We start from the raw sequence: 22301 nt of genomic DNA on the forward strand, positions 1-22301 counted from the left end.
GATGTTAGCTTCTATAAAAGAGCACAAAGAATGTTATATTATATATATCTTACACCTGAAATATTTTCTCAAAAAAAGTGAGGCAGTAAAAATGTTTGGAATCCACACGAAGAGAATTCATGTGACCTCGTATGTCAACAATTTTTTTTGTCATCACTCAAAGACTCCCCAGGAGCACCAGCTTCGACACTAATTGACATCACAGTCATACCCTCTACATCCTATACAACAAAAAGAATACAAAGATAATAAAAACACACAAAGCGATACTATGTAAAAGTTGTACCTGCTCAACAACCATGGTGCTAAGATGTGCATCATTCGCCTGAGGAGAATAGCAAAAAAACACCACTTAGGTTATTACATTTCCGGCAGAATTCAGAGTAAATGATCATGTTAGCATACCTGTTGACGTGCCATGCAATCGGCCTTGATTGAAGAAATATATTGCAAAAGTTTGGTAAGGGCAAGAGCTTCGCCACCTCCGGTAAAGCCGCCCATTTCGCTTGCACACGAAGATCTTCTACCATCATCTTTCGTTAGATCATCTTATTTGATAACTCTGATCTTAAATTGTAGACCGTCTCTGCAAAAACAGAAAACATTGATTAGAGGCGTTAGGTTTAGACTACCTTTTCATCAAACAGAAGGAGTACGATTCCCATGATTGTGCGATCTTTCTAGAGCCATAGAAACCTTCTGACAACGTTTTAGGAGGTCTGGCGGAGATGCGGATTGAATTGTTAAAGTAATGTCGTTTGAGGATGTATTGCTGCCGCTTAAGGTTCTAACGGAAATTACTGCAGGAAGGAGCTAGAAGCCTAACTTTAGAAGTGGAAGGGGAAGTTCATTATAGAATTTATAATATATGGAACCAGTTTCTGATTTGTGGCAACTAAAGAATTGGTGTTTTTATGGCCGAAGGTAGACGTCACAATTTATGGAACATATAGCATTAAAAAGTTACGTGAAAGTAGACGATGAGTCAAAACATTTATTTTGGTTAATACCGTAAATTTTAATTTTTGTATAAAAGTAAAATGATATGGAAGTTTAGAATAGTTTGATTGGTTGATTTTTTGAACTGATGTGACATACTTCTGTGTTGATGTATATCTTTCTTCTAGTAGTGTTAGACTCATAATAATTTACTCAGTAATCATTATTTTAATTAAATTGTAACTATATATACCCCAGATGATCAAATTGTCAATACCTAATGTCTGCAATATTTCCCGGGATTCTATTTAATCTAATAATATATATACGTGAAAAAGTCGATGTTGTTTTCGTAAGAAAGACAATAGCAATAGTCCTCTCTTTTTTCCGTAGATGAAAGATGGATAAGAAGACATTAAAAGGCTGCTTACATAAGCATTATTGCATACTTGACGTTTATGCATCTATAACATCCCTATGTGTTTCTGGTTCACGTGGTCCGTAGAAAATATAATATTCTTCTCCTATTTATAGTATATTCATTATATAAATATCTATCATATATAGGAGCCCATAAAAAAATTAATTAGATTTTTTTTTGTCAACTATTAAAACATTTTAACCTACACCAAATCATAAAATTTAACGCCACGCATGCTTTGAAATGAATATCGCTGTTTACACCGTTAATTACTTCGACATAATAAAAACATCCTTGTTTAATCATACGATACTAATTTTTTGTGTATTCTAGTTTGGGGCAGGATTATGGGGAGAGAAACTGGTATTTAACAACAAGCAACAAATATCGACTAGACCTCATGAAAATCTTTCATACGCTATTAAGCATTAATTATAAATCTATAAAGAATCATAAAGATTATCGTCGCTACTTATATAAAAGTACTCGACACTAACTATACCAAAAGTATTAATAAATCCCATGCAGACAAGAGACTAAAGCAAATACGTAAGACAAAGGAAGTATCACAAGAAATGGGAAAAAGATAGGTTGGAAAAGGTCTTAGAAGAAATTGCACACACTCTAGGTAGTCCTTAGATTTGCCGATGAACGTCATTAATTAGTCTCTAAACATATTCCATCACATTTGCATTGTGGCCAATTATATTAGCCTCCGAATTCACACTATTTTTATGCGTAAGCTCGTTTTTTCCACGTTTACTTTTAGACAGTTCTAAAAGTATTATTATTGATATTATTTCACAAGTATTTCAACATAAACCATTCTGACTCTCTTAGAAGCAGTCAAGGAGAAATATATCCTAACGTACAATGTTCATTTGTCTATAACAGACATCACACATCTTAAGATTTTTTAAAAGCCGGGGCGTTCGGGTACCCGTTGGCGTTCGAGTCGGGTTTTTCGGATTTCGGTTCTCTTTTATAACACCTCCTAGGTCTCATTCTAGTAAATTTGCAAGTACGGATCTGGTTCGAATATAACACATTGGGTTCGGGTCGGTTTTGTATCACATCATAGAACCCATAAAGTAATCATATATCATTCGGATTTCGGGTTATATCGGATCGGTTCGGATATACCTGAAATAAAATCTAGGTTCGGATATACCCGAAATAAAATCTAAAATTTAAAAGTAAAACATAAGAAATATATATTTATATATAATTAAGTATTTAAGGTAGTTATTTAAATTTTAAATACTTATTGTTAGATAATATATCAAAATAAATATGAAATTGAATTTGAAGTATATATTCATGTTTCATATAATTATATTGTATATTATTTTGGACATTCGGATCGGTTTCTTCGGATATCTTTACGGATTTTTCAATTTTTTTTCGGTTTTTCGGGTTACTCGTTCGGGTTCGGTTAATAACACTTCGGATTCAGATATGTTTTGTACCACCTTACAATGCCCATTCGGAAATTTTTTACATTTCGGACCGGATACGAATCGGGTTTTTCGGTTCGGATTTCGGGTTACGGATATTATGCCCATGCCTAATTTTTTCAATGGTTTATACATTCATTTAATGGAATTGCATGAAAGCTGGAGAAGGCCAATGTGTGTTGATTCGCGTGTTCAAAGAAAGTTCAAAGGATATGTATTGACGCCAAACAGTGGGTATGGGTCACACAAAACTCCTCACTCGTGTTCCAAATGGGTTCAAGTAATTTGTTGTCCATAATACCAAAGAGCTGCTTATGATGCATAATGAACATGCATAAAACATACATCTGCTTATGATGCATAATGGCATGCATAACTGTAAATGGTAACTGCAGTTACTATACTTTTGTAACAAGAAGTTGCTTGCTGCACGGTAGCTTTGAAGATGGCCTTACAAGACGTGAGGTGATTGCTCACAATGTGTTGACAAAGAAGAGGAAAGAGATTGTTGAGCGCGCTTCTCAATTGGATGTTGTTGTTAGCAACAGATTGGCTAGGTCGGAGCCAAGGAGACAAGTAGAAAAAAAAAAGTACTATTTGCTTGAACTTCGGAGTCTCTTCTCTTCGATTCTCTTTTGGTATGTATACAGTATACATATTCATATATTTGCCTCCAAATAAATGTCTCTTATTAGCAGATAATATTTTTTTTTTACTAATGTCCATCTGCTGCTAATGAAATCTTGCCTAGTTTCATTGGTCGTCGCTGTATTTCTTAATTCTAAAAAAGACCAAGTGTCAAATCACGACCGGGCGCATCCAACTTCAGGTAACAAGAGACTTTCAGTGGTCGTCGCTGTATTTACTCTTAAAACTTGTTGATCTGCGTGCAACTTGTAGTTAATTGTAGCCTGTAGGTTAGGTTGATATAAAATTCTCTTTTGGGACTTGAGACAGTAATTAAATTTTTTTGGTCAAAATTTTAATTAATCACTACTTACTAGTCCCAACTCCCAATTATAAACCGGTTCTTCGGTCAATGTAAATTGTTTGATAAAAATCTCCCATGTAATGCAAACTAATAAATCAAATGAAACGAAGAGATCCCAAGGAAAAACGACGCCGTTTATGCCACATTCAGATTTTACCCAAAGTCTCGTCGGGCTGACCCGGTTAAAAAGACCTTTTGCCTCTCCCCTCCCTTCGAGAAATTTCGCGGCTTCGTCTCGTTTCCTAAACACTCATTCCCAGGAGAGATTCTACGCACGCGCCGCCGGAGGAGGAGAAGTTTAGCGTGAGGAGTAGCAGGAAAAAGAGAGAATCTCTTCGTTTCGATCGAATCGTCTTAGAGATGGCGACAGGCGCGGTCTCCCCCATGGCGGCGAAACAAGCCGAGCGGTTAAAGGAAGACGGCAACAACTGCTTCAAGAAAGAACGCTTCGGCGCCGCCATCGATGCTTACACAGAGGTAACACGATCGCTCACTTAAAAGCTTTTATCTCACTTCCGATTCTCTCATTTTCATCGTTTTAGGGTTTCGATTTTAATTGTAATTAAAGCGTAATTATATCATCCATATTCGGCTTTTAGAAGAATATATATACAATTGGTTTGTGTGGGATTGTATAGGCGATAACGTTGTCACCGAAGGTTCCTGTTTACTGGACTAATCGAGCTCTCTGCCACATGAAGCGAAAGTATGTATGTTTTGTTATGTTATGTATCTTGATCAGTTCTTATGCCTGTTGAGTTCGTCTTTGTTGGCATCATCAAATTCAGGGATTGGACTAGGGTTGAAGAGGATTGTCGCAAAGCTATTCAGCTTGACCACGATTCTGTTAAGGTTTTGATTTTTTTTTTTTTTTTTTTTTTTTTTTGTTCTTGGCTCTCCCTCTTATTAGGATTGTTACATTTGTGTTCTATGTGGCAGGCACACTACATGCTAGGTCTTGCGTTATTGCAGAAGGAAGAATATGCTGATGGAGTCAAGGCGTTGCAAAGGGTATGCATCCTCTTTTCTTCTTAATTTAACAGTGGAAATGGTTTTTTTTACGTCATAATATAGACCTTAGTAGTGTCGTTTCCAAGGGATCAGTTGAGTGTCTATCCTTTTCTTTTGAATGCTATCGTAAGTGGATACTTTTTGTGAGAAAAAACATGAGGGATATGGGTTAAGCTGTTGAAATCATCAGCTACTTATAGAACAATGGTTTTGATAACTTCATGTGGCTACGATTCGTGTAGGCTTTGGATTTTGGAAGAGGCGCAAATCCAACAGGATATATGGTTGAAGAAATATGGGAAGAGCTTTCTAAAGCAAAATACATGGAGTGGGAACTGCTTTCCGCGGGGCGCTCGTGGGAATTGAATAGTTTGAAGTAGGTTATGTCTCTTTTCTTAATCCAGTTGCAAACGTGGAACTATGCTTCACTGTGGCTTTTATGGCAAATATATTCATGTTTGTCTTAGGGAAACTTGCGTGGCTGCTCTTAATCAGCAACGTGCTTTAGATATGTCTCGAACAGAAGAGTCCTCGGAAGAAGACTACTCTTCCCATACTGATCAGTTGAAAGCTCTTGATCGAGTTTTTGAGAAAGCTGCTGAAGAAGACAAACCAACTGAGGTTCGTTTAACTTTTCTTCAAAAGCCATTTAGTAACAGCCCTTCCTCTATTCAAAATTTGATGTCGATACCATCCTGTGTCGTGTTTTTTGCAGGTTCCAGATTACTTGTGTTGCAACATTACTCTTGAGATATTCCGAGATCCTGTGATTTCTCCAAGTGGGGTTACATATGAAAGAGCAGCAATCCTTGAACATATTAACAAGGTTGGCATTATCATCGCTCTTTGCTATAGCATTAATCTCTCTCTTATACTTTTTAGATTCATGATAAGATTTGGTCGTTTAAACCTCTTGACAGGTGGGAAAGTTTGATCCTATAACGCGTGAGGAACTCGACCCATCCAAACTCGTTTCAAATCTGGCTATCAAAGAGGCAGTGGCTGCGTATCTAGAGAAGCACGTCTGGGCTTACAAAACGGGTTGTTGATTCAGATGGGCCTTGAACATACACACAATGAAGCGGGAGAGATATTGAGTTTAACTACTCAGTGTTTGAACAAAACAGACTTTTGAAGTTGCCGTTTTCAGTTTCGTGTGTTTTCTGCTACTAGCCAATGGTTCAAGTGTAAGATACTCTTACCTTGTATATATATTTATTTTGCACACAATGGGGCCTTTGCGTTTATTCTATAACCATAACGCAGTTCCTCTGCAATCTCATACGCCACGTGTGGTAGAAAAATGTGATTAGTTATCAATTAACTATGAAAGCTAGAGTTGCATTACTTAACCTTATCACCCCACCAAAGAGATTGTGAGTTATAATTCCGGATTCTCTTTGTTAAAAAAGGTAAAGTAGTGATTACGATAATCATAATTATTGTTCTTATTATGCAAATGGGGTGGATACATTCAAATTTCAAAGTAATGAATAGACCTCTCTCTCTAACGGATGATGTCATCCCATATCTCCTTCCTCTTGCCTTAAAGATGTTCAACTCTCACGGTACTGCTCTCTCTCTACCTATTTGCTTTTATTTCATATGTGATAGTAGATCGTTCCTTCCACTTGTCTGTATCCGTTTGATAAGTTAATAGCCAAAAGTTTTGAACTCCCTACCTGATTGTTTTACACTTGTGTTAGCTCAGATATATGAGGAAACAATCTTGTCTTCTCTTTAAGATTATAATCCATAATTACTATATGTACTTATGATGAACACGCTTGAGTGACTGAGGGTTGATATAGTTCAAGGATCGTGGTGGCAATGATAAAGCAATGTTTTACCGATAGAAATTCCAAATACCAAATTGCTAACACGACATTCATCTTTTGTCTACTAATAACATAGCATTATGTTTCACAGCATTCAAAGCATATCATGAAGAAATAGAATACTTCTACAAGTCTTCAAGTTTGAAGAGGAGCAAGCATACAAGACGACACTTCAATGTCTAGCTCCTCTTCTGGCTTTGAAGAACCTCTCCTTGATTGAGATTAATTCTTTTACAACCTCACTCATTTCCAACCGGTTTGCTGGAGACTCTTCAGAACACCCAAGTCCCACTTCTAAAACCTTTGTCAAGCACTCAGCAGCAGGGAAGCCAATTCTAAGGCCGCTGTGAAGAATTGATTCGTCTGCGACATCCAAAACTTGACCTGGCAATGCAGACCTGATGCAGCTACGGATGGTAAAGTCTCCTCCGAACATCTCATCGGTTGGTCGTTTTCCACTAAACAGTTCAAGAATGAGAATCCCAAAACTGTAGGCATCACCATGTACTGATATTTCTCCTCCCACTCGATTCTTCTGCCTAGTAATCAGGCGGATATCTTGGGGGTACTTGAATAGATAGAGAGATAAAAAAGAAAAACGATTTTCCTTGTATATGATTCCATACACGTAAAGAGTAAACCCACCGTCGTGGATTCTTAGGATTCTTTTCACTTTTTCTTTTATCCATACGTAGAATAAAGATGTACTTTTATTGTAAAAAACGTTACTTCTCGTGGATAAAAAAAAAGGTTGGATGAATCGAATTCTTTCTTTTGCTTGGCCTTATCTGTGAAAGTTGGGTGAGGAAACAAACACCAAATTAAGAGTGGTTTAGGATGATTCCATATTCCTTCCTCTCCTTACCTATTTAATATTCCAATTTTCTCCAGCTTTCTTCAGATCTATCCACCCCTAATTATTACGAATCACGAGTTGTGACAATGTCGTGATTCAATCCTAACTTCCAAGCAATCGAACACACCCAAGTACATGTGATTTTATCATTGCTTTCATACATGCCTTTTCAACCTTTATAATATTTGACGTATAATCCTGAATACTCTTACAATTTTTGTATATTTCCTTCCTAAATTATGATGCAGTTGTACTTAGCTATAGATAGTTAGTAAAATGACTGCATTTTCTAAAACAGAATGACATAGGGCTATAGAGATCACATTACAGGATAAATAATGGAAACTCGCGACTCTGTAATAAACTCTTTTGTCCAGAGAGAGTGGAATATAATATTGATTTGTTTTCTAGTTTAGAGTGTTGTGAAGAACACGACATGACAGCCTTTCTATGTAGTTTAATACTTTTGTATTCAATTCATACAAAACAAAACAGAAAACTACACAGTTACTTGTTGACCAAACCAATTCACTCCTGAATAATGCCAACATAAGTTTTATTGATTCCTCAGAAGAAGAAAACATCAAACGAAAAAAAAAACTATTCACACAGATTTCCTCTACTTGCATACAACCTCATATACGGAAAACCATATATATTATTATTCAAATCCTAGAGATAAGAATAATTTACAAAAATTCTTAAAACCAAAAAAAAAAAAAGCATGGAGTGTAGATAATTTACATTGCAGATTGTAGAATCATATTCTCTCAAGCTGTGTGAGTAAGATTCATAGCTTTTCTCAGCCTATCCAAGATCCCATTTGCTTTCCTCTGCGCCCTAGAGGTTCCTTCACGCGCAAGCTTTGTTATCGTCCCGTGACTACTCTCCTCTTCCTTGATCTCCTTCCACTTTGTCCTGTCGCTGAAACATATAGTATGCAGTATCACAATCGCGTTCTCCTTGTTACGCTTGCATTCACTCTCTCTGGTGATCCTCAGCAGCCAAGTAACCCCACCGAGCTCGCCTAGCTCCTCCACAGCCTTCCAGTGAGTAACAAGCATCGCTAGTATAGCTAAAAGCTCGTCCACATTTAATCCCTCCGAGATCTTCTTACCTAACACCCTAACAGCACCGTCTTTTACCGCTCTGCTCCTGTTCTCATGAGCGATACAGAGAGTGAAGATCGCTGCGGCTGCGTCCTTGATAGCTGATGGATTCCCTTCTTCTAAAAGATCGATAAGCGGTTTCAAGATTCCTGATTTGCCTATGAGCGCTTTGTTCGAATCCAGGGCGGAGAGAGTGAAGACAGTAGCAGCAGCATTGCTTCTGGTTGCTACCGTTCCGCGCCTCAACGCATCGATCAAGAGAGGGATCACGTTAGCGTTTTCGCAGACGAGCTTCTTGTTGCTGTCATCATGTATGGAAACGTTCAGCAACGTCGTGATCACATCTTCTTGAAGTTGCTCGTCTTGGTTCAAGGTAGACCCATGTAACAACAAAGGGTTCACCAAGCGGGTGATGTTGTCTGAAGACTCCCCGAAAAGGGCACGGAACTCGGTGCCTTTCTTGGTCAGACGTCTCAGCTCCTTCGCAGCAGACTTTTGATCTTGAAGATTCGAAGAGGAGAGTTTACAGAGCAAGGAGTTGAATATCTCACGGTCTGATCTAGTCACAGCTTTCTCCTCGTCTACAAGGCTGGATTGATACGTCGTCGTTTCTAACCCGACGGTCTTGCACCATTTAGAGATCATATCACGGATTAAGAGATTAGGAGTTAAAGCCGTGTGAGGCAGAACTTGCTGTGTCTTGGGACATGTTCTGTTCCCTGAGCTTAACCATTTCTGTATGAATAATTTATCATATGTCTGCAAAAATACACACATAAAAATGTAAAATTCAATTCAATTCAATTTTTATTTATAATTCGATTTGTATGAATATTATCAAACACATAAAAATGTAAAATTCATAATTCGATTTGTATGAATATTATCAAACACATAAAATGTAAAATTTCAATTCAATTTTCATTTGTATGAATATTATATATCAAACACATAAAAATGTAAAATTTCAATTCAATTTTAATTTCTAATTCGATTACGTATGAATATTATATCAAACAAGATAATGACTCCAATAGATACGACTAACAATAGTTCAATTAAATTTTTTTTTTTTTTTGGTTCTTGCCGACAGAGCCTAATCAGAATGTGACGTCACTAACCTGACCAGAAGCCAAAACGACAGGATCACGCATGAGCTCGTTAGACAGAGGACAGCGAAACTCCTCAGGACAAGACACGGTCTCTAGCATCTCCAGGGAAGAAGATTTCGCCATCTTCCTCATCGTCGCTTGTTTAAACGCGGACAGAGCCTCTTGCAACTGATCGATTGTCCGAATGCTCAAACCATCCTCTTCCTCGATGTTCGTCAGAAGCTTCTTCATCTCACGCTTCAGTTCCTTGGCTTTGGCAATCGCCGTCGGATCCGAATCGAATGCATCGGTCTTCGCCATCTCCGTCGGATCCACCGCCGGGTACTCACCAAACTTTACTCGGATTATGTTGTTGAATTGTTTGAATTAAATTCTCTTATTGATAGTATCTTTTTGTGATAGAGAGAGAGTAATAATAATAAATATATGAGGAGGAGAGGAGAGAAGAAAAGGAATGTTGTAGTGTAGTGTAGTATAAAATTGTGGCCTGCACCGAATTAGAACACGTCATTGTTTATACATAGTTATTAGTAATTAAAATTTTGAAAATTATTTAAGAGTTTTAATAATGCAGCACGTCGTTGTCAAACTACAGCCGACACGAATAGTCTCTTTTTTTTTTTTTTTGAACTACAGTCTTTCATAAACTCACATTACACGTTATTTGTAGTTCTAATTATCACTCACTATTTATTTCATTTTTCTTACCAAAAAATAAAGCAAATTTCAAGCAATGTCTTTAATACCTGCTAACGTGGAGAGCATGAAAAATGAAGATGGTGGTTACCAAGACTATGTGAGGATTTCACATAAATAAGGGTTCCAACTTTAGTGTTATTTTTAAACCAGTCATTAGAAGAACCCAAAGTCTCGCTTATTCTAAAACTAACAATATAACAAATACATCATCGTAATTTAATTTTAAATCGATGTTTGTTGGCCTGTTTAGCATATTTTGTATTGTTTTTAATGAATGATCTTGTTTCTAATTATCTATGAAGTCCTGTTTGCCGTCTATTGACTAAAGTTACAAATTCATTTTTTTTTTAAACGTATGCGTGATGTTAAAATTCCTGGATAGACCTATAAGATTTTCTTTTCCCCATCATCGTTATAGAGTAATACGTAAGAGTAATACAGTACGTATTACTACAAAAATGTGTAGATTGAATGAATGTGTCAATAAAGAATGTACTAAAATTATTGAATAGAGAGGCGGTGAAGGCGGCGGAAAAGTTTAAAAGATCGAGAGAGGCGAAAGAAAGAGCTTGGCGTCTCTGGATGGTGAAGAAAAGAGTCAAGTTGTGGGACCCATAGAGTTATTCCAACATGGCAACATGGGAACAGCTGTCTTTCCGCGTGGATTCCATTGCACTCTTTCATCGCTCCGACACTCTCTCACACTCTATTTCGTTTTTGACCCTTTTACCCCTGCCGTTTTATTCCACCCGCTGTGTTGTTGTGTGTCTTTTTTTTTTTTTTTCATCTATTTAATTTTATTGATGGGTCAACAGAACATAAAGCCCAGTACAAAATAGCATAAAGCCCGAGAAAACAAAACAGTAAAGTCCGTCAAGGGCAAAAACAAAACAAGCCCAAGGCCCAAAGTCATAAACTGAACGGTGCCACTACTGTACACGCGTCCAGCAACACTCTTGCCCGCACACGTGTTGAGGCCCCCGTCTCACTGAGACACGCGTCAGCCGATCACCACATCAGTACCCGAAACGTCAAGATTAGCCGGAGAAGATGAAGAACGGCCACTAGTTTCGCCGGAACACACCGGATCAAAACACCGTACCCGTCTTCAATCACCAAACTATTCCAACGGAGAGCTCCATCGAGGACAGTCCCGAGATCTCATCCAAAGCCACCGGAAACATCACTGACGATTTAAAACCACACCCAAACCAATGAATTTCACCCTAAGGCACAAACAAGCGAGCCATCGCACACACTCCGATCTACGAAATCACCAAGGATTAAACCGCCTACAATCGATCCTTTCGCGCCGACATAACAGCATTCGACGCAAGACTCAGATCGAGAGGCACAGGAACAATAGAGAACACATAATCATAGATCGGTTACACCCAAAGATAAAGCCGGCGATGGCGGTGCTGAAGGAGCCACCGCCTCCCGGAAACCATAAGCCGGCGAAGAAGAACTAGAAAAACTTCTTCTTCCCAGAATCAAACCCGGTGAAATGGGAAACTAAGCCGGAGAGGATCCGACAAACAAAAAAACCCGATCTTTCTCTCTCCTCTGTGTAAAATTCTAGAGAGGGAACAGAGCAGAGAGAGAAAGTCTTTTGCGTGTTGTTGTGTGTCTAATAAAAAGAGAGATGAAAATAGAAAAGAAACGAGTTTTATTATAGCTTTCGATGCGTGATTGGATGAATTAAGAACGTTGACCAAGCAGGGCCGTCCCTGAGATGTACGGGACTATAGGCAGTTTTTAAAAGATTTCAACTAAAAAAAAAAAATTTTGGTAAATTTGGGGTCCTAAAAAAAAATTGGAGATTTTTTCTATGTAATTTTTTTCAAAATTTTTGGGATCTAAGGCCAATGTTTCGTTAGGCTTTGCCCAGAACTGGTCGTGTGACTAAGACCCGCTAAGGGCATCTCCATCCCAACTCCATTTTTTTTTCTAAAATAGAGTAAAAATGAATATGGAGTAAGGAATGCTCCAACCCAACTCCATAATGAAATTTACTCCATAAATGGAGTAGTTTATTTTTTGTTTGTTCATCACTTCATAATGGAATGGGAAATAGAGTAGGGTTGGAGCAATTTTATTCTATTTTTACTTTTACTCCATTTTAAAAGAAAAAAATAGAGTGTTACATTGGAAATGCTCTGAGTTATCGCAGTTAACTTCTTTCTCGAGATTTCATTTTGCACCATCTTTAATAACATTCTATTACGGAACAAGATGACACCGTCGGAAAGCAAAGTCAAAACTTCCATGTGACCAAAAACAACAATTTCCACCAAACCACGAAACAGCGAAAGTTTTCCAAATTCTACTATTGTTTCAAACTAAGTTACTTGTGACGAAAACTGAATGTTTTTTACTACGATTGTGATATACTTATATCTTACCACTTTAGGTTGTGTTAATTAGAAAACTTAAATTTTTGCATTAAAATTTAATGTGTATTCTTGAATAATTTTACTTTTCAATTATTCAACCATTCTATGCCGGTAAGAAGGCAGGCGTTCGACGTCCGTGAAAAGAAATAATCAAGGTTAGAACAGTGATGTTAGGTTCGAACTGAAGCTGATCTACTGAAATTAGAAAACGTGTGTGAATATATAATTATGTGTTTCAGAGGAGTGGGAACCACTCATCTCCAAACACACAGAATCTTACAACTGCCTAGTTGGAGTGCTGGTCATAAATCACCAATTAGCCACTACGTGTCAATATCCAATGCCCTTATCATCTTCGTACTGTCTTCTTCTTCTTTTTTCCTGCTTGCGGAGCCACCTTTGCTTTCTGACATTATTATTTTTGTTTTATTTGTGTGATAACAACGCTCCTATCTAGAACATTGGTTGGTAACAAAGTAGTTGAATCTCTTGCACACCGGAACAAGAAGTTTTAAAATGTATGTGTAGCTATTTGTACAACACTACAACTATCGATTCTATACTATACAAATAGCTTTGTACCATGCGTATAATGTAAATCTACAAGACGAGATTTAACCATTTTATACAGTAGAAATTCTGGACAATTGTGATTGTTGGCATAATGGAATGTAAGTAGTGATGAACAAGTATAAAAAATACTGATAATAATATTGTACATATGATATATAAAAAGATACCTGCTGTATATATGAACATATGTATTTACACTTTTCATGTGGCAAAATATTTGTACTTTTGACATATATTTGTAGTTTTTCTATTCTTGAACTCCGATAGTTCCTCGCCATTGTCGGGGAATGTTGATATTCCGTATATGTTGAACAATCAACGAGTTCGTAATGATTGAAGATTAAATAGGAAGCGTCCGTGTAAAATTTCGATAGTTCATTGTGGAGATCTACAGTTGATTTAGATATTAAATACTGAATGCACACGTCTTAAACACGATCACAACGAGAAGTTTAAACAAATCTCTTATTGACCGGTGTATTAGTGATTTGTAAGTCCATATATACTTCAAAAGCCGAAAATCTTATAAACTTGTCACAAACATACATCAATATAGAAGACCATTAATTGGATTTGGACGTACTTGGAAACCAATTGAAGTGTTGTAAGATATAAGACAAGACCAATAATTGAGAGAAAATTCAATATCATTGTCATACTATTATGTTATTCGGAACATACATAAAGGAGGCCCATTTGACACGTGCTTTTCTTTCCAACAACCCATATGTTTTTGTTTTGTTTCCTCCTCTTTTTACAACCAACCTATAAAGCTTTTGTTATCAGTTCGTTCGTTGCAATATTTTTGAAATAAAATTTAATTTTTATCTAAGAATTAAAAGTATCTAAAGAACCTTAACATGTTTTCATACTCCATAGAGTTGGGTAAACTTGCATTCATTAATTAGCATATTCTTTACAAATATGGTATCCCTAGTGTATCACAGAAAAATGAGAATTGGTTTCAAAACTTATCGTGGATACTTTACGTTTACATGATTGTCATATGAAAGCCCTGTAGAGAGTGAACAAATTACATTCGAATGATTACGATTCAAAATTTGACCAACACCATGTTGAAAAAGAAGACTAATATATGAATCTATACGTAAATGGCGTGGAGAATATCTATTGCATAAATGGAGTGAAGAGTCTCCGGGCAAATAAATTAGTGGGGTTTGAAGTCAGGATCTAAGCAACCAAACGATCCATAAAAACGATATCCGTATACTAAATGGGGGATATAAAATAGGCCCGCTTGCTAGTTGAAGCAAACCCTATATACTGTTCTCATTTTGCCCATTTTTAGGAGAACCCACTTGACTCCTTCAAGTGATTGGAAGACAAATTAAAAACCCTCACAACTTAATGATCAGGATTTAACTCGAGTATGTATGTGTATGTTAATGTTTCGCATATAATTAATCTCCTCATAGCCTCATTCCTCCAGAAAACCATTGTTGTATAATTAATTCTAGCTCGTTTTTTTCGTATATAATATTTATGTTTGCCTTAAAATAAAATATATGAGCTGATAATCTATTTAGTTTACATAGGAACTTTTTATACACTTAAATGTTTAACAAGGGTATAAAAAGTTTTTTCCGAACTATTTGAACTTTGCAGTTTGCATACAGCCATTTTCCTATGATTATAATATTGTTTACTTTTTTTAACTCAGTATATCATATTATCAATATCTAAGTTGAGGAAATAGCAGAAGACAACTTATGTTAGTTTTTTTTCATTGAAGTGAAATAACCAAACGTTTAGGCCAGTAAACTGTACTGGACCTGAATACAATGGGGAAAAGATACGAACATCAATAGATGCTAAATAAAGAAGGGAGAACCCGCAAGAAAGAAGACTGGCCCCCAGCCGAACTACGAATGGAGTCTCTGTGTGAGGGAGCCTTAAGCGATACCGGCATGAAGCTACTACCCTGCTTCTACCTCGAGTAGAGAGGACAACCACTGTGGTCCACCTTGAGCCACATAGGATTGATATCGTCGCTCCCTGAACACACTGCAAGCAATCTTTATGGCTATCATATTAGCAGCTTGAGCTTATGTTTCTTAGCTATTATGTTTCTTAACGTTTAGACGACAATCCTTGAACTTATGTTTCTTAGCTATTACTTTCTCTGTTTCAGTTCATTGATTTTTTAAAATTTTATTTTTATATTTATTTAAATGATATTTTTAAATTTCTATGCAAACTTTTAATGTTATTTAGTGTTTTTGTCCGTTTGTATTCTACTGTATGTTTTTTGTTGATTGAAATAGCTTTAATTAATGCAAAAATGAGTAAAAATCTTAAAGACCAACTAATTTGAAATAGATAGAGTACTACAACTATATAACAATGAACTATTTTGTAGACTGTTAAGAATGAAATTTCAATTAGTATTTACTAGTTATTCCTTGTGTATCAATATAAGTGGTTTTAAAAGTTTTTTCACATGATTAAAAAAATATAAACTTTTATATAATTTACATTGGTTACATAAAAATATCATTAAATGAAACTATTTTAACCAATAAAAATAATATTTTATAATTGATCGCAAAATTCAAATGATATAAAAATTCTATATAAAATAGTGAGAACTCGTTATTTTGAAACAATTTTTTTTCTAAACACCATTTAAAGTGATACGGAGAGAGTATAACTTTTTTGAACATTATTGCTAGTTATTTTCTCCAATGAGTGTACCATAGTCTGGTTTTGGCTGGCTTGTATGAGTGTTGAGTGCAACTTGTTTTTTTTTTTTCCAGAGGTTTTTTTTTTAATTAATAAAACAGCCAAGTCCAGAATATACAGCCCGAGATCTAAATACATAATTAAAAAAGGCCTGAGGACCAAAAACCTAAAAACTACAAACGAAACTATTAACCGGACCGTCGGTCCAAACATTAAAAATCCGTACGACGTCGGCTGAATCACGCGTATGAAGAAAATACTATGACTTTTTAACATTGACTTTTTGAGAGAAAGAAAATACTCCATATTTTGTTGACAGAACAAATTATATGTATAACTATCACTCTTTCGTTTGCTTCCCAAGAGAATCATTAGAATTAAATAAAGGACAGCCAGAAAAATTGTAAAAGAAGGCGAGACGAAACGAAGAGACAATTGAAAATAAAAAACGTGGAGAGGTGAGAGACCCCACAGCTTGACTGCCCCTTCATTCATTGGGCCACTTCAAATTCTCTATCCTTCTCCAAAGGCCAATTCTTTTATTTTATATTCCTATTTTTCTTTATTCGTCTTTTTCCTTTTTCCTTTTTCCTTTTTCCTTTTTCCTGGTCACACACGTATTCTGATGTTTATGTCTTTAAAAGGTTGTTGACAAAAAAAAAAAAAAAATGTCTTTAAAAGGTAGAAAACCGTTGATACTTATGCCTACAAAAAAAAAGGTAGAAAACCGAGAAGAATGTATACCGCCTATATTCTTTATTTTTTACGTAAAGAGTGTATTTACATAATTGGTGGAAATATCAGAAATTTTAACTAGAGAACGTATAACTAAATGTTTCTATGTGCATGGTCGGAAATTTCTTTTGACAATGTTTACTTATTTTTGACCAACTTTGTATATACATATACTGCTCTAATTTCAGTTATAAGTGGGTTGTTTATTATCCATTTTGTTTAGGTTGTAAGATTACTGAAATAGAAAAGAAAATCAACTAAACCCCATGCATTATTACCATATTCTTTCAGCAATCTATAAAACCTGTAGATATGAACATCATCATCACTAGATCTTAGGTATCTATCAGAGAATCTCAGTTCATTCTATACCGTTAAGCTTACTGCATCATTTTCTTCTTTGGGAAATCAAAACAATAAGCGACAGAGTTATTTGGGGGGAGGGGGGGGGGGACATTTTTCACACACTGAAAAAATAACCACTGAAAAAATAACCGTAAGAAAACAAAAACGAACGATTGTTGAAAATTGGTTAATTAAAATAAATCCATATTTTATTCATCGTTGACAGCACATTTGTTATATAAAGGGAATAGTTAAGTTAATCGGTTGATAATTAGGTTAAGAAGAATGTATCAAAGAAAAAAGTTTCACCAACATGTATCAACGTGATATTATATCAACATGTAAATATGTATAGTTTGACGTAATATATAAAAATATTGTTCTCAGCGGCGTTTGAAAATTTGACTAGCTAGGTCCATAAACATTAAATTTATTATCGTGGAGCAGATGAGATCAATTACGACCAAACTATATGGAATGACTCGTTCCGCTCATGAGTCGTCGTGATCTTTTAGACCTCCTAAAATCTTTCTTGGGAAGTATACAATTCGATTTGCAGCATCACATGGTTTATTAATGCATAAGTGAACCATCTGAGTATTTTAAAATCGTATTAACTATTAACGATTGGATATAAATCGTAATAATATCCAGACACAAGGGTTCGTCAGTTGTGGGTAATAAAATGTGGTCTGAAAAAGAAAAACTGAATATTCGGCTAAATATTAAAATACAGATAAACCTTATCTTGTTCCACGTGCTCCAATTTTTATCCTACTTTTGTTCGATATTCCCTGGCTTTTATCAGGCCTGGTCGATACTTCTTTGCGCCAAGTCACATTCAATGTACGCGATAACTACGTATTAACGTGTCAATGCCACGTTGACATATAATTAATATAATATGTTATCCTCTACATTAATCTTCACGTCCATCAGATCTGTCTTTTCACTGAACAACATCCAGTTCTGAGTTCTGACTCTCGTTCAGTTAAAAGTTAAAAAACCTTATCTGGTTTCTATAGGTCCTTGTCACACTCTATAATTGCTTGTAACATTTGTGATTTCTGTACGACGCTCATTTTCCGCGTATAATACATTTGCTTCTACGTAAAATCTGGATTTTTCTGGCTTTCATTTACTTGTTTTCTCGCATTTTTTTTTATTAACAAGAAATTCTAAATAATGAATAATTATTCTCTAGGATTAAGGAAAATTACGAGTTAAAAAATGACACGTGGCTCTATTCTTTAAATTAGATAGACGGTCACCGACGGCGTTATCGAAACCGATGGCACGACACATGACGGTGTTAACGGCGGGAGATGATGGCGTTAAGTTCACGGTGCGTTTGTAAGAACCAAGCCACCGCGTCTGCAAATAACGGTTTTTTCTCCACGGTGGAAGCGTGAGGCCACGGCTCCTAAGCGACAACCTCGCCGCGTCGCACACGAGGCGTAAGATCCGCTTCAGATCATCCCCTCTCCCGACAAAAACCGCCGGAAGCGACTGAAGCACACGCGAGTACTGTGCCGTCGGTCTGGCGATCTGAAACCGCGACGCGAAGTCCAAATCGACGATGTAACGTACGGTCTGAGGCGAGGCGGCGGCGGCGGGTGTGTAAACGACGTCGATAAACTCGTGGTTGCCGGCGGTGAGGCCGCCGGAGGATTTCCATTTCGTTTTGCAGATCGCCGCATTGTGTCCGAACCCTCTAAGAAGGGACATGAGCTTACGTCGCGAAACGGCACGCTGTTCTTGATCAGATCCCAGAGACGGCAGCATTTCCATAGCTCTCGCGACATGAAACAGCACCATTCGTCCGTAGTTGTCTTCCCCGAGAGTGTTCCTCAGAATCTTCGCAATATCTTCCGCAAAGTCAGGGAGGTCGACTCGCTCCGAGTCAGAATCTGAGTCTGATTCCGAGTCGCTGTCGCACCAGCGTGGCTCCTCGTTAACGCTCTGGTTAGCTTCGTCTTCCAAGAACCCTTGGACTAGATCGGAAAGACAAGGGGAATCATCGTCGTAGTCGTCGATACCGTCGCCGGAGTGTTCGCTGCCGCTGCTGAAGCTGCACCCAACGAGACGAGCCCTGACCTCGTCGGCTAGTGGATCGGTGACACGTTTTGCTCTGGAGAAGCCCATTACTTATTAAACCTCTGAATGTGTTCAAAAAGAAAAGAAGAAATAGTCAAAGAGGAAATGAAAATATTAAGTTTGAAGAAGAGATAGAAGACAGAAGCAAAGGGTGTCTTTTATAAAAGGAGAGAACTATAACTAAAAATGCGTGAAGAGGAACAGGAGTTGGGCTCCGAATATTCGAAGAGAAGCTAGTTATTTATAGGACTTAACGAGCGAATATTAGGAAATATTAGGAAAATAATTAAATTAAATTCAAGTATATATTATAGGTAGACACGTACTTATATTAGGAAATAATTAAATTCAAGTATATATTGTAGGTAGACACGTACTGGTGGGAAAAAGGAAGAACCGGAGGGATATACCATTTCTTGGCTAGTGTCTAAACGGGTTAGACCATCTCCGATGGTTAGAACCCATAATGGATTCTAATGATTAATTTAATTGTAAATTTTATAATTTGTGAAGTTTATAACCCCTTGTAATATCATTAAATTTATCATGGTCCATTTTTGGAGTTCTTAATTTTTTTTTTTAATTTTAGAAGTTGAATTATTAAATTTAAATTTTACAAAACTTACAAATTATATAGAGAGATCAAGCTCACTGCCATGAATCCCTTCTGTGATGAATACTGATTCAATCCCTGAAACATTTGCTCATTTTATATACTTGGTCTGCCATAGAAGATGTGTTTTACCATTCCAAGTTGTAGTAGTAGTAACAAGAATGTAGCATAGCGACAAAGGTTTTGTTTTTACCTCTTGTATGCTCTTCTTCAGATCAAAAGCATCTTTGACTCTGTCATCCAAGAACGTTCATGTATCACGATACTCTCTGCCCAACATGAAACGATGATATCAAACTTTAAACTTATGTTATTTTTCTTCAAACACATATCAATGTATCCAATCCAATTCAAAGAATATATATATGCAGATCCTTATCTGATTGCCATAAACTGTTCTTGCAGAATCCAAAGAGAAGGAAGTTATTTGCTTCTTTGATTGATATCGCCATCATGAGCAAGCTTTACAAAGAGAAAGAAGCATCAGAGACTTCCACTACAGCTCAATCCAGTGACCGTTCAATGTTTTGGACTATATGTCCCTTCTGAAGTGTGAGGTATAAATCCTACAGAAGTCTTCTCAACAAACCCACACGATGTCAGTCTTGCTACTTGAAGTTCTTTGCTAGCGAATCTGTTGTTAAAGGCACTACAACAAAGGAAAAAGCAACACATCAAACATCAGGATTTGCTTAACCTTAACAAACACATCACGTTCATTGTGACATTTACCTCAACAATAGCAGCGAAAGACCCAACAATGGAAGGAGACACACCAAGTATCTAGAGCCTGCAATCATCGCTTCCTCCGTCCAACCTAACCTCGGCTGCGAAATCTCACAAAACACATTAAAGATTGAAACTTTACAGAGAAAAAAAGATGAATTTGGAAACGAATATACACACCACGAAGAGACGCGGCGAGGACACGAGCCTGCTCTTCCTGAAACTCAGCTCTTGGTTTCCTGCTCTCATCTCGACGATGCCCTTCCTCTCTGGCCGTGGAAGAAGACGCCGAGGTGGGATCCGATTGATTAGGCGAGAGGTGTGATTCATGGAGGAAGTGCAGAGATGTGATTTACAAGGTTCAAATCAATACAAAAACTCAGACACGAAGAAACCATCGAGGTGATTTCAGTTTCAATCATGGAAGGATTTGGAGAAGGAGAACAATGACGCGAGATCAAGGAAGAGAGAGAGAGACGACCAATAAGAAGAGGCCACGTATGGGGTGTTTAGTGGTTCTAAAACTCCTTCTTTAGGCACCGGCTCTTTGGTTTTCTTTCTTTTTTCATTTATTTTTATTGGTTTTTTTTTTAGAACTCCTTTTAGAAGCTTCCGATGGAGCTCTTAGGCTAGTAGAACTTTTTACACTTTTCTTGGTAAATTTTGAAACCTAGTTTCACCTCAGATCAGGATTTCATGCATATTATGTAAGTCAAAATATCCATATTGTCGTTTTTCCTAACCTTCAGAAAAAATAATTTCTTTCTCTAGTGGTGAAGTATTGATTAGCAACAACATTTTTGGCTATGTAGTTTGGCAAGATTATACGTAATAACTGACAAACAGTTCTCTTAAAAAGATGATACGTTAAAAAATGGGCATTTCATCAACTATTGTACGTCAATGTTCGATGTTGGGTTAACAGCCGTATAGGGTATAAGATATATTTTTCACGTTTACGGAACTGGTTTACTTTTCCGTTTTATAATAAACGATGTTTTAGAAAAATTTTGTTGTTTCAAAATAGATGATGTTTTGATACTTTTATGTTATTTTTAATTTAATTGAAAACTATATAACCAATTAGATGTTGTATTTATTTCTATAATTGTTTGAATGATTTTTAAATTATATTTTTTAAACCACTTTTTAGAAAAAAATAAATTTATTAATTTTTATACACTAAAGAATAATATCATGTATTGTGAAACGGATGGAGTAACATCCACACCAAAAAAGAAAAGATGCTTATCTTGATTTGAAATCCACACGTTACAGCTTGGTCACTGCGTCCTGATAAACTCTCGACCAAGAAGGGAAGTTTAATTTAATTTGTCATGCAAAGAGCCTAACCATAATTATATTGGCGTTAGCGAGTTGTAAAATTTTACGAATCAAATAAGCAAGAAGATAAAGAGCCGCGAAATAATACAACACGTTACGAAAACCTTACCTATATTAGTATATCACGCGTTCGTGTAGTATTTGAATATGGAATTATTATTTGTTTAATATATGGTAGTTTAATCTTTTAACCATTGTCTTAATTTGTACAGACTAACATAATGCACTAATGCATACATATTGACAAATAAATTATCAACTAGAAAATATGAAACAAATATTTATGTGGTTAATTCGTATTTTAATTAGTAGAAGCCACAGCTCCATGCTTCATGC

The 22301-nt window shown here is 36.4% G+C and overlaps 3 protein-coding genes across 4 annotated transcripts; 1 reads left to right on the forward strand and 2 right to left on the reverse strand.

The window, feature by feature from the left end:
* Positions 1–4014: 4014 nt before the first annotated feature.
* LOC106292528 (E3 ubiquitin-protein ligase CHIP) lies at positions 4015–6049 on the forward strand. Of its 2 annotated transcripts, XM_013728133.1 has the most exons (8): positions 4015–4285; positions 4447–4514; positions 4597–4660; positions 4748–4819; positions 5062–5195; positions 5287–5440; positions 5535–5645; positions 5740–6049. In XM_013728133.1, exons 1-8 carry the CDS (start codon positions 4169–4171, stop codon positions 5866–5868), a joined length of 849 nt encoding a protein of 282 aa, XP_013583587.1. In that variant the 5' UTR covers positions 4015–4168; the 3' UTR covers positions 5869–6049. The 2 variants fall into 2 exon arrangements, with proteins under 2 accessions (XP_013583587.1, XP_013583586.1); XM_013728132.1 differs by having other exon boundaries at positions 4597–4819.
* Positions 6050–8052: 2003 nt separating this feature from the next.
* Positions 8053–10220, reverse strand: LOC106295766 (U-box domain-containing protein 9). The gene is made up of 2 exons (XM_013731741.1): positions 9744–10220; positions 8053–9381 (listed from the first exon to the last, which is right to left on the reverse strand). Exons 1-2 carry the CDS (start codon positions 10032–10034, stop codon positions 8284–8286), a joined length of 1389 nt encoding a protein of 462 aa, XP_013587195.1. The 5' UTR covers positions 10035–10220; the 3' UTR covers positions 8053–8283.
* Positions 10221–18214: 7994 nt separating this feature from the next.
* On the reverse strand, positions 18215–19492 carry LOC106343767. Its single transcript, XM_013783068.1, has one exon. It carries the CDS (start codon positions 19328–19330, stop codon positions 18392–18394), a length of 939 nt encoding a protein of 312 aa, XP_013638522.1. The 5' UTR covers positions 19331–19492; the 3' UTR covers positions 18215–18391.
* Positions 19493–22301: the final 2809 nt, after the last annotated feature.

The sequence above is a fragment of the Brassica oleracea genome, chromosome C5 (genome assembly GCF_000695525.1).
Source record: "Brassica oleracea var. oleracea cultivar TO1000 chromosome C5, BOL, whole genome shotgun sequence".
Taxonomy (NCBI): domain Eukaryota; kingdom Viridiplantae; phylum Streptophyta; class Magnoliopsida; order Brassicales; family Brassicaceae; genus Brassica; species Brassica oleracea.

Bases quoted from the DNA above. Each gene is read 5' to 3' on its own strand.
- LOC106292528 (XM_013728132.1), top strand. From the start codon at position 4,169: ATGGCGACAGGCGCGGTCTCCCCCATGGCGGCGAAACAAGCCGAGCGG. The intron at 5,196-5,286 runs GTAGGTTATGTC...TGTTTGTCTTAG, and splicing joins TGGGAATTGAATAGTTTGAA to GGAAACTTGCGTGGCTGCTC. The intron at 5,441-5,534 runs GTTCGTTTAACT...TGTTTTTTGCAG, and splicing joins AAGAAGACAAACCAACTGAG to GTTCCAGATTACTTGTGTTG.
- LOC106295766 (XM_013731741.1), bottom strand. From the start codon at position 10,034: ATGGCGAAGACCGATGCATTCGATTCGGATCCGACGGCGATTGCCAAA. The intron at 9,382-9,743 runs GTTAGTGACGTC...GTATTTTTGCAG, and splicing joins TCGTTTTGGCTTCTGGTCAG to ACATATGATAAATTATTCAT.
- LOC106343767 (XM_013783068.1), bottom strand. From the start codon at position 19,330: ATGGGCTTCTCCAGAGCAAAACGTGTCACCGATCCACTAGCCGACGAG.